Here is a 14,133-nt window from a genome sequence, read left to right on the forward strand (position 1 = left end):
CCATGGCTTTGAAGGGGCAGTGCAGGCCACTCAGATAAGTATGGCCCAGTTGGCAGCATTGCCCTGGGACATTAACATGGCATTAGCTGGCAGCCCAGTCCATGGACATCAACACAGACCCAGACATGCCCTTGGTGGCAGCACAGGATGGGACATCATGCGGCCTCAGGTGGTAGCTCAGGCCACTAACATCAGCCTGTTTCTCACCACCATCACGTCTCTAGTTCAGCCCCTTCCACAGCACATGAACCATGCTGCTTCCCTTTCTTTTCCTTTCCACCACCACATACTTGGCAGTGGGCAGGTGGGCCTCTCAAAATAAAGATGTTTAAAAATGTGTTTTGTGTATAGAAAGACCTGAAATAATCCCGATTTGAACAGCGAGAATGGAGACAAGAGAAAAACAGAATTTGCAGAGTTGGGAAGCTTGTACCTTTTACTGCTTTTGACTGAGCTGGCTACCAGGGACAGGCAGCTGCATGTCGTTTAATGATGAAAAATCCATGTTACAAGTACAAGCCAAAGAACAAGTAACATGAATTCTTGTAAAATGTTAGGAAAAACAGATTTTCTGAAATTCAGTTCTTTTTCTGTGCCTTCGGAGGGCCCAGAGAGACCATTTCCCCAGCCTGCTGGAAGACAGCTTATGCAAAGGAAAGATACCTTAGTGTCAGCTTACTTGGCAAGCAGCTATGGAACTGGAGTGTTAGATGGTATGTCCAGGCTGACAACACCTTCACAAACTAGCAAATTAGTTCTCTAAAAAAACTACAATAAGATGAAGGTTTTGGTTTTTTTTTTTTTTTGTGGGAAATTTGCTTTGGAAAACTAGCATAAATTTCCACCAATACAGACTTCATCACTAAAGTATGTAACAAAAACAATGAGGAAAATAAAGTATGGTTTTAAAATTCTCAGATCAAAAGAGGATGTGTCAAGAGAGGTACTCAGAGATTGGAAGCTGCATTGACTTAATACGTAACGCGATTTAGCATTGTGTCCTCGAGAAAGTGCTAGAAGGAAGGCAAGACTCTAGAAACACAGACTAGCTTAGGGCCTTGGCATGGTTGTCTCTGAAAGCAGGTGAACTTCCAAATTCATAGATGCTATGATATGCTTCAGAACGTAAGTTCTGGAAACAGTCGCAGATGGATTGCAATGGCACAGGTGAGGAGGAGGGGAAGGCTAGGACGGAGGGACGTGCGTGCGTGCGTGCGTATGGAGCTCAAGGAGCCAATAAGGGGAACGGAAGTGCTCAGAGGTGACTGTTGTCTCCAGGTAGGAAAAGTAGGTACAGCTGCCACTTCTCAGGTCGGGTGGTGCTATGTGCAGGAGCGGGCTGGGCATTCAGTTGCTTCACTGTGGATTGACGTGAAGGTGAAGATGCTTTTGGTCTTGACCCACAGTGAATATTCTGTCTGAGGTCTGGCGATAGAGATGTGGAAGAGGAACTCAGGCCACAGCTCAGGTTTCATTTAAAACACTGGTGATTCTTAGCATGGGGTTAGCATGGAAGAGCATGGGGTCAATTCTAACAAACAGGATCTCCGTGTCGGTTCCTTCCCTAAGATGCAGAGAACAAAGTCATACTGCTGTGCAGGACAGATGTTAGCACAGACAATCCAGTCACTAAGAAGCCATGAAAGAGAAGGATACTGTCATGTTAAACCGAGTTTTCACTTCTGTGGAGGCTGAGTTTGGGAGTGAAAACACAGATTTTGTTTATATATATTTCCTGATGCTGAATATTTTGTTAACTTTATCAAGTTCTTTACTATTTAGGTTCAATATTTACCCAAAGAAACCACCATGCTAAAAATAGAAAAAGTTAATCTTTAAGATTTAATAACTTGATGCCTAAACTTTAAAAATATTTTATTGATAAGAGACTGTCTGTAGGTGAGTTCTCATTAACTATTGCTAAAAATAAGGAATGTATTTTATCATTAAATTCTATTAAGACTTTTTCTATAAAGAAATAACTAAAAATTAATATCAATTCCTTTGTGATATATTTTAAGAGATGAAATAAAGATCATGTAATTCATAGTACTTTAATATTATAAACTCTGTTATAAAATATTTAATTATGAATTTATCCAAGCATTACTTTTATCACCAATTACTCAAAATATTTTTCCAGCTTACAAGAATTAATGACACCCAATCCTTCTTAAAATAATAATTATCTGGTTTAGAGAAGGTAGAAACTCCAACAAGCCACAAGGGCCTGACTACAAACCCAGGCTGTCTGGCTGTAAAGCATTTGGCTATTCACAGACATCCCTGTTCTCCTCAGGTGAAAGGGAACTCAAAGTTATGGCTAATCACTTCGTGAGACACCAAGCTTGGTGCTCTTCTGAAGCCTCACGATTCTATCAGCCTGCAGATTTTATCTCAGGGTAAATGACATGAGCAGGGCTCAGAGTGGCAATCGACTGGAGTACTCTGAACAGAGTGACTCAGGCTCTCAGGTGTTATCTGCTTTTTTGTTCTGTATCCCACATTCATCTCACCACCCCTTAGATAACCATAATAACCCCAAATTTCAATCTTACCAGGACGGCTAAAAAAAAATGCAAACTAGTTCATGTGGCAGCTCATGATCTTTCTCTTCATGAATCTATGGACAGTTCATGTTTTATGTTTTATAGGATAGTCTAAAAATTTTACAACTACTCCATATTGAAGTTTATGAGATGCTATTATGTGCAGAATGTCAGTGAGAAAATCTGAGGCTCTTTAAGGCCAGAAGAACATGGCCCTGGGAAGCTAACTTGTCATTATGTCTGCTCCACAAAGAAAACCAAAAATGGGATGCTACTATGTTCAACAAAATTACGATGCAGCAGAAAGTGGTAGGAACATGAGGTAAATATCATTATAAAGCACAAATATCTGATCATAAATTACTGATAGAAAATAATCACAAAATCAGAATTGATAAAGACAGCAAGAAACCATTCAGGAAGCTGTGCCTGACGAGGGAATTTTTTTTTTTTTTTTTGCAGCAAAACACTAGAGAACCCTCAAAGGGTTTCACTGCAATGGAGGTCAAGTACTCCATCAGAGCAGTACCATTGATCAGAGAGCAGAAATGGCTGTGGTCCTATTGCCCAGATCAGAATGCACACTTGCTTCTCAGCTTTCCTTCATGTGTCGACAATGATAGCTGATACCAAAATAGAAGGCAAAAGAAAGAAGAGTTTACGGGAATGAGAACACAGCTAGTGCATGTACTCCAAATCTGTCAATGAATTTGCCTGAGCAAGAAGTGTAAGATCTTACATGAAATTAAACAACTGTAATTATAAGTTACTTTGGTGAATTGTCACTTGTTACATAAGTTTGTTGGAAGGACAGCCTCCAGTGAGGAAGCCTCCTTTGTCTCAGACTTAAACATTTTTATTCCCTGCTTTGCCTCAGACTCAAGCACGTTTATTTTAAGAATCTGCCGAAACTTTCCATCCTCAGGTTGGTTGACCCCTTACCTCTGTGATGGGAAGAAAAAGGAGAACAGGAAATAGCTAAGTTAAAAACATGGCGTCCTTGAGAACAGCCAATGGGAGACATTCTTTCCAATAGAGACTAGTACTTATCCTATGTGATAGAAATTCTGGTTCTGGGAAGGGGAAGCAGGAAGTTTATAATAGAGAAATTTTATTCCTTGTTGATTGGGATTCTGTAAGCTCCTGGTTTGATGATGGTCCCTTTGCTTGCTCTCTCTGCATTTATTCTAGATGTTACAACTGCCTGATTTGATGGTGTTGTCTGCTGCTTGCTATTTATTCTTTTACTTTTGTTTTGCTGAGTGCTGTATAAACTCACTCATTTGAAACCTAAAGTGTACAGATGTAATAAATAATTCTCCAGACTGTAAGAAACTTTTATTCTTAGAAATTGTCTTTGAAAATAACTTTTCAGAGTAAAACTTAATACTCTCTCTGGTATAATGTAAAAAGTTATAGCCACTATAGAAATCATTGTGGTAAACTGTGATGCACAATCTTGTCAGTAAATTAAAAATGGACCTATCATGTGACTCAGCAAATCTACTTCTGACCATGCCCAAACGAATCAAAATGAAGACCTCACAGAAATACATGAACTCTCATGTTGCTACATCAACATCTACGAGAGTCTTAGGATGGAACCAGCTCAGATGTCCAGTAACAGGTGAGTGGATTAACACAAAGTGGTGTGCAATGTGACAGAGTCTCATTCAGCCTTTAAGAAGGATGTTTTTCCATATGTGGCAGAATGGGTAGATTTGTTGAGTACCCGAATCAGTCATAGTGAATCATTCTGTTCAATGTGTCCACTCAAGGTGTAATGTGTCAGCTCCATCTGAGTATATGTGTTGTGTATGTGTGTGTGCATTGTGCACGTGTTGTGTATATGTATGTAGAAGTGTGTGTGTGGGGGTTGCTAAGCATTCACATATCAGGAAGGAGGTAGTGTTTCTGAAGTTCATTTTACAGTGGGAGAAACATTTAACAGCAGCAGCGATGCAGAAGGGATGAAACCATATAAACAGGAGACCCTCATTTACTAGTTTATGTAGAATAAGCTGTTGAACATTTTCAGATTATTCTTTGCATACTTGAAGATTTATCCTTTAAATATAGATATGTGGTAGATGATAGTGGGGTATAATATTATTATCAGCCCCAGGGGAACTTTCCTAAACAAAGGCCTCTTCTTGAGTGGATATGACAACAAACAATTCTTTGTTTAACTTTTCCTCTGGAAAAGTCTTACCTTTAGTTAGAGATTGGAGGCTTTTTGTGGGGGAGGGGAGGAGTTTCCCTATAGTATATTAGGTATTTTAGTGTGTCTTATTTAATAAACTGCTAAATAAGTTATTTCTAGGTGAAAATAGGAACATGAAAATTAGCAGTGGGCCACAGAAATACCCTAAGTTGATTACAAGATCAGAAGTTTATAATTAAGATCTTCTAGATTCTACAGCCCTTTTCAGGTTCTCACCAGAGTCTATTACCCAGAAGACATGGATTTGTGTTGGATACCTCTGTCATTAAGCCCCTTCTTTCAATGACCTCTAAGCCTTCTTACCTACCATGTTCATTGGTTTTTTCATTTTAGAGCCATTCATAGCCTTACTTTTGGATTTGCATGGCTCAGGAGAGACTCATTTGATGTCATCAGATTCCTATATAATTTTCTATGTGGGAACATTTGGGAGACATCAATATTCACTCCATATGGTAGTAATATCCCCACTGTGATTCATTAAGTCAGCATCTTGGTTATTTACTGCTATACACCATGATGCAGGCAGAAAAAAATCATCAGTGGTAAAGGAGGAGAAAAACAAAGAAATGAAGTCTTTTCTTCGGGGGCACTTATGTCTTCTGATGATCTCATTTACAAGTAAGTGAGGGGTCAAATCCTAGGAAGAACTTCAAATGACAGAGTGAGGTGATCAGCAAATTAAAGTGATTTTATGTGGTGCGAGGGGAAGACGCTGAAGAACCGCACTGTCTGTGGGGTGATCAGCCATGTGGGATTGACCTAAGGGAATCTCTGACACAGAAGCAGCAGTGCCATGGTTTCTAGACAGACACACAAGTAGGTTGTGAGCTCTGGAAGGCAGAAACTTTGTTCCTGGCTAATGATCCTGGCATGTTCTCTTTGAGTTTCCCTACTATCTTATGCTCAGAATTCACCATCATAACTGAACAGTAGGCCAGCCATGCTGAGCAGCAGACAACTTTGCAGTGACCCTGGTCATCCCATCTCTTGGATCCACTCCTATCTTCTGCCTCCTCCAGGGTACCAAAGCTTGTAGATCACAGCATATGATAGAAGTCATGGCACCTCACCTTTGAGATCAAATTATAAAAATATCAATGCTTCCCCTGTCTCTTTCTTCTACTTCCTTACCCACAGTTCTGAGAGAAGCTAACTGCAACTTGAGAGTAGCTTTATATGCCCAAGACCCTAACCTCTCACCCATAGCCAGCCAGAATCACACTTGCCAAGTGCCCTCGAGAGCACAGAAGAAGATCCCAGACAGAGAGAACTCCGGGCAGCTGCAGTCCAGTCAACAGCTGGGTTCTCACATTCTGAGATGCCCTGAGCCAATCAGAAACTGCTTTTTCAACTTTGACATCCAGTTGCTCTCATAACAGAAACAAAGGAAGAACGGAAGGAACAGACAGGTAAATATCCGTGAATGAAATGAACAAATAAACACAGGTTTCCCGTCACATCTAACGTTCATTTGAGTGACTAGTCCCACACTGTTTGATCACTACTCAGAGCACTCAGTTAAGCAGATAATTATTTGTGTTGTAAGAAAAATGGGATTGTTGAATCTCAAGATTTTTACTTAGAATTATATGTTCTTTTCAGATGTCTGGTGTTCTCTGTTACCACACCCAGTGCTGATCTGACTACTCCAATGAGTGTTTAAGCAAATGTTTGAAGCCTTCACTCTCACGACTCTGATACACCTAAAGGAGAGCCACAGGGGCATTGCGAGGCAATAGACGGCTTATACTTGTGTTTTAAGCCAAAACACAGAGAGCCTAGATTTTTGCACACATAAAGCCTATCACATTGCTACAGGAGCGCATTATAATATCACAGTTCTCATATACTCTGGCATTTTCTACAGATTGCCAGGCATTTGTAGCTTTTTAGACAAAATAAGTCAAGAAAAATTTAAAGATCCATCAATGGCCTGCAGCTTGCTTGCAATTCCAAGAAAACCTAATCCCTTAATTCTTGAGCAGTTATTTTGAAACTAAAATGCCTTTTTCCTAAAACTACATTAGATTTATTTTATTAGAAAAGCAAGCTAAAAGAATGTACAAAACTCTCATGTACCTCTAAGTTATAGGTTCAGATGGCGTTCAAATAGTAGGCTATACATAGAAACAGTTTTCTTTATTCTGCGGATGTCTTTATGTAGTTTCCATTCCATAGATGTCAAAACTAATGCATCATGCATTCTCGGTCTATATTTTTCTTCTTAGATTCTTGTTGACATAGCATAAAACAAATATTCTGAATTGCAAATTCCTCTGAAAATGTTTTTAAATATAAAAGTTATAGCTGTGATATACATAACAGTCTACCAAAGATACCCAGTGTCCTTCTCTGAGAAACATTTACAAAGTCTTACATTTCCAAACAGTCCAGACACTTTCTTCAATCTAATTTAATTTTACTTACTACTGGGAGTATGCTGAAGGCCTACAGAACACACACGTCAATTAAGAGTACTGCTACTCAATGTCTACACAGTCCATATTATCAATTTATGTTAGATTATAACTTACATATTACAACTTACATAAAAACATCCTTACAAGGTGTATCAGACTGAAGCTCTTATATGCTGCCTTTGCGGCTGCTCCTCTGTACACTCAGTGCTTCTCCTAGAACTGAATGTGTACAATCGGATAAACAATCACAGCTCTTCCGTCTTGGCTTATGTTCTAGCTAGCTGTGGTTTTGCTTTCAAGGTGACAAGCAAAAGCTGTCCAGACAAAACAGTAGAAATAGCTTTCTGTGCAGGAGACCAACACTTGAACACATACCCTCCTCATTTCTACCTGTCTAGGATTCCAGTCCAGGAAAGACATTACTTATACACAGGCCACTACGGGGTGGAGCACATGCCTCCCTTTGAAGCTTTCGTCTTAACTGTCACACGGGGAGAATTATCATCCACACAGTTCTCCGGTTCTCCATGTGTCTGTCTAAGTAGATTCGAGGCATGGCTGGGACTCCTCCTCAAACCCATGCACTGTGCAGCAGTGATGAAATGTTCACGCATTGCATCACACATAATTGTACTTAAGTTAATTTATCGGTGTATTTAGGCTTATTTGTTCAGGGAATAAATTTAAAAAGGAAAAATTAAGTTTTTACACAGCAGAGGAATATGGCTAAGCTTTATTGAAAGTTTGGAAATACACTGATATACTTGATGACTTGCAGAACACAAGGAAAGCAATAAATATTAACACACTACACAGGCAAAGTACATCACTTTAAGTGCGTGAAAAAATATTACAAATAGATTTGATCTTGAAAATAATTATTTCTATGCAACACAAACCATATCACTATACATGAATGAAGGACAGCAGGGGAAAACAGTAATTTACAAAGCTGCATAAAATTAGCTTTTGCTTTAAGATGACCTGTATACTTATATAAAACATCTTTCAAAATAGACTGGCCAAAAAAAAAAAAAAAAAACCAGTTTGTAAGAATAACCCTTTCTTTTTCACTTGCTAAACCACTTTAGGATTTCTTGAAAAATTTTAGTCTTTTTTTACCCTTAAAAAATCTCTGGTTTTGATGTGAGACTGTAAACTATCACAGCCCACAGTGTAACCTGCAGAGTGAGCACCCTAGAGTGATGCTTGGGAAACCGTTGTCAGAACGACAGAGATGCTGGTTTAGACTCTTGGCAAGGTTCTTCAGCCATGAGCAAGACCTCTGCCAGTGAGCAGGTTTGCAAAGCAGGAAGTCTACTATTTCATACAAATCCACAGTGTTTACTGTAGAATTTGACCTTTAGTGAGAACGTGTGGAACAATTCTGTGAAAATGGCAAAGCTGCCAGAATAAACGTGAAAAGCCATTTTTTTTTTCCCTAGTAGCAAAACACCACAACAGAAACTGTGAAAAAGATGTGGTCACTTACTTTGGTAGAGTTTTCAAGTGATTTTCTCTTAGCTCCAAGATTCGCAATTTGACAAGTCTATAGAAAAGAGTTTTGAAAATTACCTTTTTAAAATCACTATTTCTATATAAAAACATTCGCATGGTAAGGTGAACAATCATGGTCACTAATTAGAAATTCTCAGCTGTTTTTAAAACTGTATCAGATACAGTTATTATTCTTTTTAATGGGTATGGGTATTTTGCTTGCATGTATCATTGTATACCAAGTGTGTTTGGCCAGTTTTAAAGAAATATGCAAATCCATAATGAGCAGGGTTGCATCACTACTGACCAATGACAAGACATTTTACTAAAACTAAAGATATTTGATTATATCTTTGAATCTCAGCATTCTAAGTTTCTAATGTTTCATAAAACTACATTATCTTTTATACTTAATAAATATGTGTGTTGAACAGGCTATTGACTATCTTTGAAATTTCAGGTGTTATGTTCATTGGAATATAGAAATCCTTTTCATCAAGAGACTGTAGACAGACCTGAAAGGCAGGCAGAATATTCCAGAGGAAAGAGCCATCAGCTTGGTGTGCAGTGAGATGAGTGCACATTACTACTCTACGACATTATTCAAGTTAGTCAGCTCCACTGCCCTCCTAACTGTAGCTTCCTCGCCAATAGCATTAAACCCTCGGCTTGAATACTTTAAATGATGTCATGCATATAGCGCACAGTTCCTCACACCAGAAGTTATGTTGTTTGGTCTTTCTGATCTCACTAAAGGACAGTGGAAACACTTCTGTGTGTCATGTTTATTGACCCCAAGATTCACATTTTTCCATTTCTGAAAGGATTTGTGATTGGGAACCCAAGGATCTTCTGTCTGCGAATGTTGAGCGGAAGATGCTGTTACAACTGTATTCCCAAAGGGCACCTCACACATTATGACGTGAGGTCTGCAGTAGGAACACACTGTTATGCAAAACTAGATTGAATTTCATATTTGTTTCCCACAAAGCTCTGTAAAACAAATCCTAATTAAATTTGCCAAAATCTTGATTTTTAAGGAAAAAAACCTCACTATTTAAACAATTTCACCTGTCATCTCTCTTTAATATGTTTTTAGGTATTTATCCAAGCCTTTTTCCTTTTCCTTTTCCTCCTCTCAAGTTAACTTTAATTCTATTCTTTATGAAGTAACATGCTTCAGTGCACAAAAGCTCCACTAGTGAGAGTTCCTTAGAGATCTGAAAACCTCACACACATCCCAGTGATTGTGCTAATGTGATGTTATAGTCCTATTCAGTCTTTTAAGGGTACCAAGCTTCTAGCTGGAAGAGATTTTGAGAATCCTTTTGTCAAACCACCTAGCTGAAGGCAGAAAAAAATGCTTAGGTAATGAATTATTATAAGTAAACATTATGTTATTAAACATAGCATATTTTGACAGCTTACACAAAACTTAAATTCTAATGCAAAGTAGCTTTTGTATTGGTATTATGTATCCTCTGGGTCTAAACCTCAAACTCATTTTAGGACTACTTAAAAAGAAACGACAAAAACAAAAAAAATTCATGGCAAAAGTGTCTTAGGGAATCATAAATATTTTGTGATTTGCTCATCTTAAAGCGCATTGTCCTTTAGTGATACCCAAAGGATAAGTTTAGATTATAAGGGCTGATAGAGCTGGGGAAACACTTACAAATGCACGACCTAAAAAATTTCTTTCATGTGTATGGTTCAGGATGATGAGATATCCTCATCCATAGAAGTGAAGGAGTCTGGGACATGCTACTGCATTTACAGTGGGCAAGAGAAATCTCTGTGTGTTAGGTGACTTCATCACCTCACGTATGTCCTACTCGTCCCTGTCAAGAGGCAGGTGCTGAATCACACCCAGTTAACCATTTGAACAACTTCGAAATGATCAATGATGTTAAAATACCTTTGGTGTTTATGACATAAATGCTATCCAAGCAAATACGCTTGGAAGGTTCTGAACAAAATTTGAATAAAAATCAAAGTCATCTGGAATTTTATCCTTTTATTACATGTAGTTATGTTGGGAAAACAGTTTTATATTTGCTATGCCGCTTTCCTAGCCTGTCTAGGGTTAGAAAGTGCTTTCCAGGACCACTGATTTCCGCAGAGCTCTGTTCTGTAGAAGCAGCACCGTAGAGTTTGTCAAACTCCCATGTGATTTCACAGCTTTCATTTTTAAAATAATGAAAAATACACTTGTCTACAAAACCCAAAGATGGCATGAACCATTTCTATTAACAAATTGCAAAGGCAATGATCATAACTATTTTTGAAGTTCTATAAGCATATTATGTAAATTGGTTTCAGAAGCAAGAACAAGTAAAATGACTTAATTTGTATTGTATCAAATATTTGGGACATTTATTCTGTAATCACTATCTATTTCCAGTTTATCAAAGCTGCCTGTGCAGCCACCCACATCCTCCAGAGAGTCATGGCTTCATGCTCATTTGTAAGGACTCTTTATACATCAAAGATATTATTTGTTTTTCTTAAATAATGAAAACTTTTTTCTGCTTCATTTTGTGTTTATCATTTATTCTATCTGAAAAACATTTAGATGAGAAGCATAGTTTGTCTACATATTTACAATGCTTCTCTTTGCTTTCTGCCTATAAAGCAATTTTGCAACACAAGAGCCATGGGTAGCTTCCTCCATTTGCTCATAATATCTGGACTTTTCCTTTCTTTTCTTTTTTTTCTTTTTGGTTTTTTGAGACAGGGTTTCCATGTGTAGTTTTGGAGCCCATCCTGGAACTCTCTCTGTAGACCAGGCTGGCCTCAAACTCATAGACATTTGCCTGCCTCTGCCTCCCGAGTGCTGGGATTAAAGGTGTGTACCACCACTACCTGGCTTAGGCTTTCTTTTTTTTTATATATTTGGCTTTAATTCACCTAAAAATTGTTTTGAATATGTGAATACATAATTTTATGTTAATTATTATAGACCATTTAATTAACACTTATTGTGTGCCAATAAGACCCAACTTTAATCAGCACTTTAATCATATCCTGGTACTGGTGAAGCAGTTAGCAGAGGCAAAGCGAGATTTCACAGGTTAGATCTCCTATGCTTACCTTCCAAAGTTGGCTGGAAGAAATTCAAGGAAGGCATCATTCAGGTAGAGCTGGGTCAGGTTAAGAAGCTGCGTGAAGCCATCGGGTAATCTAAAAGAGAGTTAAAGAGTTAGTCACTGCATCAACGTTGCTATAGAAACAACAAAAATCTATTTTAGAGAAGGAGAAAGAGAAATGAAGTATGTCTTCAAACTCTCCTTTGGTGTAAGTAATGAAAGAATTTATTGAGCATACAATTACAGCTGGAACTTTAAAAAATTTTGCCCGTTATTAAAATAAATGATTCCTCTCCCCGTTCATGTTGCTCTCTGAATTGGCATTGATGTCACTGAGAGCTGGAGTCTTATACTGTTGGCTGCACCTTCTGCATCAGCCAAGATATTCTTATGGGAATCTCAAGCTCAGTGACCATGTGACTTTGAGATGAACTTGCTGTTCCTAATAGAACAGTCACATCAAGTCAGGCAGGGACTTCTCAGTCAGTCATTAGCACTTCCCTACAGTTTATCACTGTATGGGTGAAGCCTGCCCCGTGTGAAAATGAACTGAACTGACTCCTACTCCAATGCCAGCTTTACCTGTGTGTATAGATGCAAAGTTGGTTTAAGTCCTGTTAATTAAAGATGACCAAGAGCATCGGGAACATATTTGAACAGAATCGTGACATTGAAAAGTGAGAATAATCTTTAGTAGAATATTAGAAATTAGATGAAATAATTACTTGAAACATGACATCATTACCCTTTTTATTTAATTGAAATACTCTCCAGGAAATTTTTTCTTGGGACAATATTGAGTTTTCTTCCTATAACTATTTCTATTTTAACTCTTTAATATCCTTATCTATAGTCTAGTCTGGACTTCTATAACCCATTTCTAAATTGCCTTTTCCTCACTTTGTACTCTGCTTCCCTGTGGTGACTGCCAGCATCATGGGCACAGCTGCCTGGACTCAGAGAAGTCGACTACTCTGGTATTTCTGGCCCCCACTCGTCCAGAACTCACGAGCCCTCCTCTCTGCACCCCAGGCCGGCCACCCACCACTTTGGTCAACAGACCTCGCTTCTACTGGAACATAACATGTGGATTTTCCCTCAGCCTTTCTCTCCATCTGCTCAAACTTTCCTAAGAAATGTTTTCTCTGTGTAAAAGATTAAGTGTTCAGATGCAACAGAGTGGAGACACAGAGCTAGTACTGTGGATGCCACCCATGCCTTTCCCTGACCACACCTTCCAGTTTGTCTCTCTGCTATGTGTGTAGCCGAGGATGTCCTGGAACTCTGTAGATCAGGCTGTCCTTGAACTCATAGAGATCCACCTGCCTCTGCCTCCCAAGTTCTGAGGCACGTCTCAATTTTTGGTCTGTCTTACAAATTCTTAAATGTTCATTATTTTATTTTTGAAGGCTTTTAATGTGTAACTATTTAACTTCCTAAAACACCTCTTTATTGTGTTATCGTGTTATATAAATCAAATCATATTGTTTATATTTTCCTTAGGCTTTTTAAAAAACAGCTTTACATTTTTTTCAGTTTCGTTCATTTGAATGGTAAATGTTTGTCTCTCTTGGAAAACCCTGCCATTATGCAGGCACAGCACAGCTTAGTATTTTCCTGAAGATGAAGGGTAGTTATTTCCAAATTTTACCTTAGTGGTCACAAATGTTTCTTTGGTGAAGTCATTTGAACACATAACCCAATGTTCCTTCACGGGAGGTTTGCATAAATGCTGTTCCCGAAAGTGACATTACTGAGTTGTAGGGAATGCAAGTTTAAATTTACTCAGGATAGTCAAATTTTATTCATAGCTCCGTCCTTTTATAACCCAAAGCATCTGCATAAAAACTTCCTTTTTTGTGTGTCCTTTTTATTTCATGTGTGTGTGGGTGTTTTACTTGCATATGTATCCGTAGACCCTGTGAATACGGTGCCTGAAGAGACCAGAAGGGGGCGTCATATCCCCTAAAATCAGAGTTAAAGACTAGATTCCCATAACAGAATCCAGGTCCTCTGCAAGAACAGTCTACGTTGTTTAGGCAGAGCTGTCTCTCCAGTCCCTCTGTTCTTGATCCTTGGTTTTACTATTATTTTTGTTATTGTTTTGTTTTTTGGTATCACGTTTGTAAACTTGGTAATGTAAAATAGTTTACTTCTTATTAATACAATGATTATTTAAATGATTTATGATGGATTTTAATTTTCATCTTCTGTGGAAAACGTGTTTTTTCATTTTGGTTGTTTTCCTACATCTCTACCCTGACTCTCAGCCTGTGTTTTTTTGCATATTGAGCCTGGCAATGTCTCCTGCAAGATGGCGTCTTGAGCTAGGGCCTCAGAATAATCTAGGG

The 14,133-nt window shown here is 38.4% G+C and overlaps 1 protein-coding gene across 2 annotated transcripts in view; it reads right to left on the bottom strand.

Annotated features, from left to right (window-relative positions):
- The window catches only part of Lrrc7 (leucine rich repeat containing 7), a 321,319-nt gene that overhangs the window by 174,100 nt on the left and 133,086 nt on the right, over window positions 1-14,133 (bottom strand). For both annotated transcript variants that reach the window (XM_038311250.1, XM_038311249.1), the window contains exons 5-6: window positions 11,787-11,876; window positions 8,689-8,745 (exon numbers count right to left, since the gene is read on the bottom strand). In XM_038311250.1, the coding sequence (XP_038167178.1) occupies window positions 8,689-8,745; window positions 11,787-11,876 (147 nt within the window). The remainder of the gene's footprint in view (window positions 1-8,688; window positions 8,746-11,786; window positions 11,877-14,133) is intronic.

Source organism: Arvicola amphibius, chromosome 14 (assembly GCF_903992535.2).
Source record: "Arvicola amphibius chromosome 14, mArvAmp1.2, whole genome shotgun sequence".
NCBI classification, from domain to species: domain Eukaryota; kingdom Metazoa; phylum Chordata; class Mammalia; order Rodentia; family Cricetidae; genus Arvicola; species Arvicola amphibius.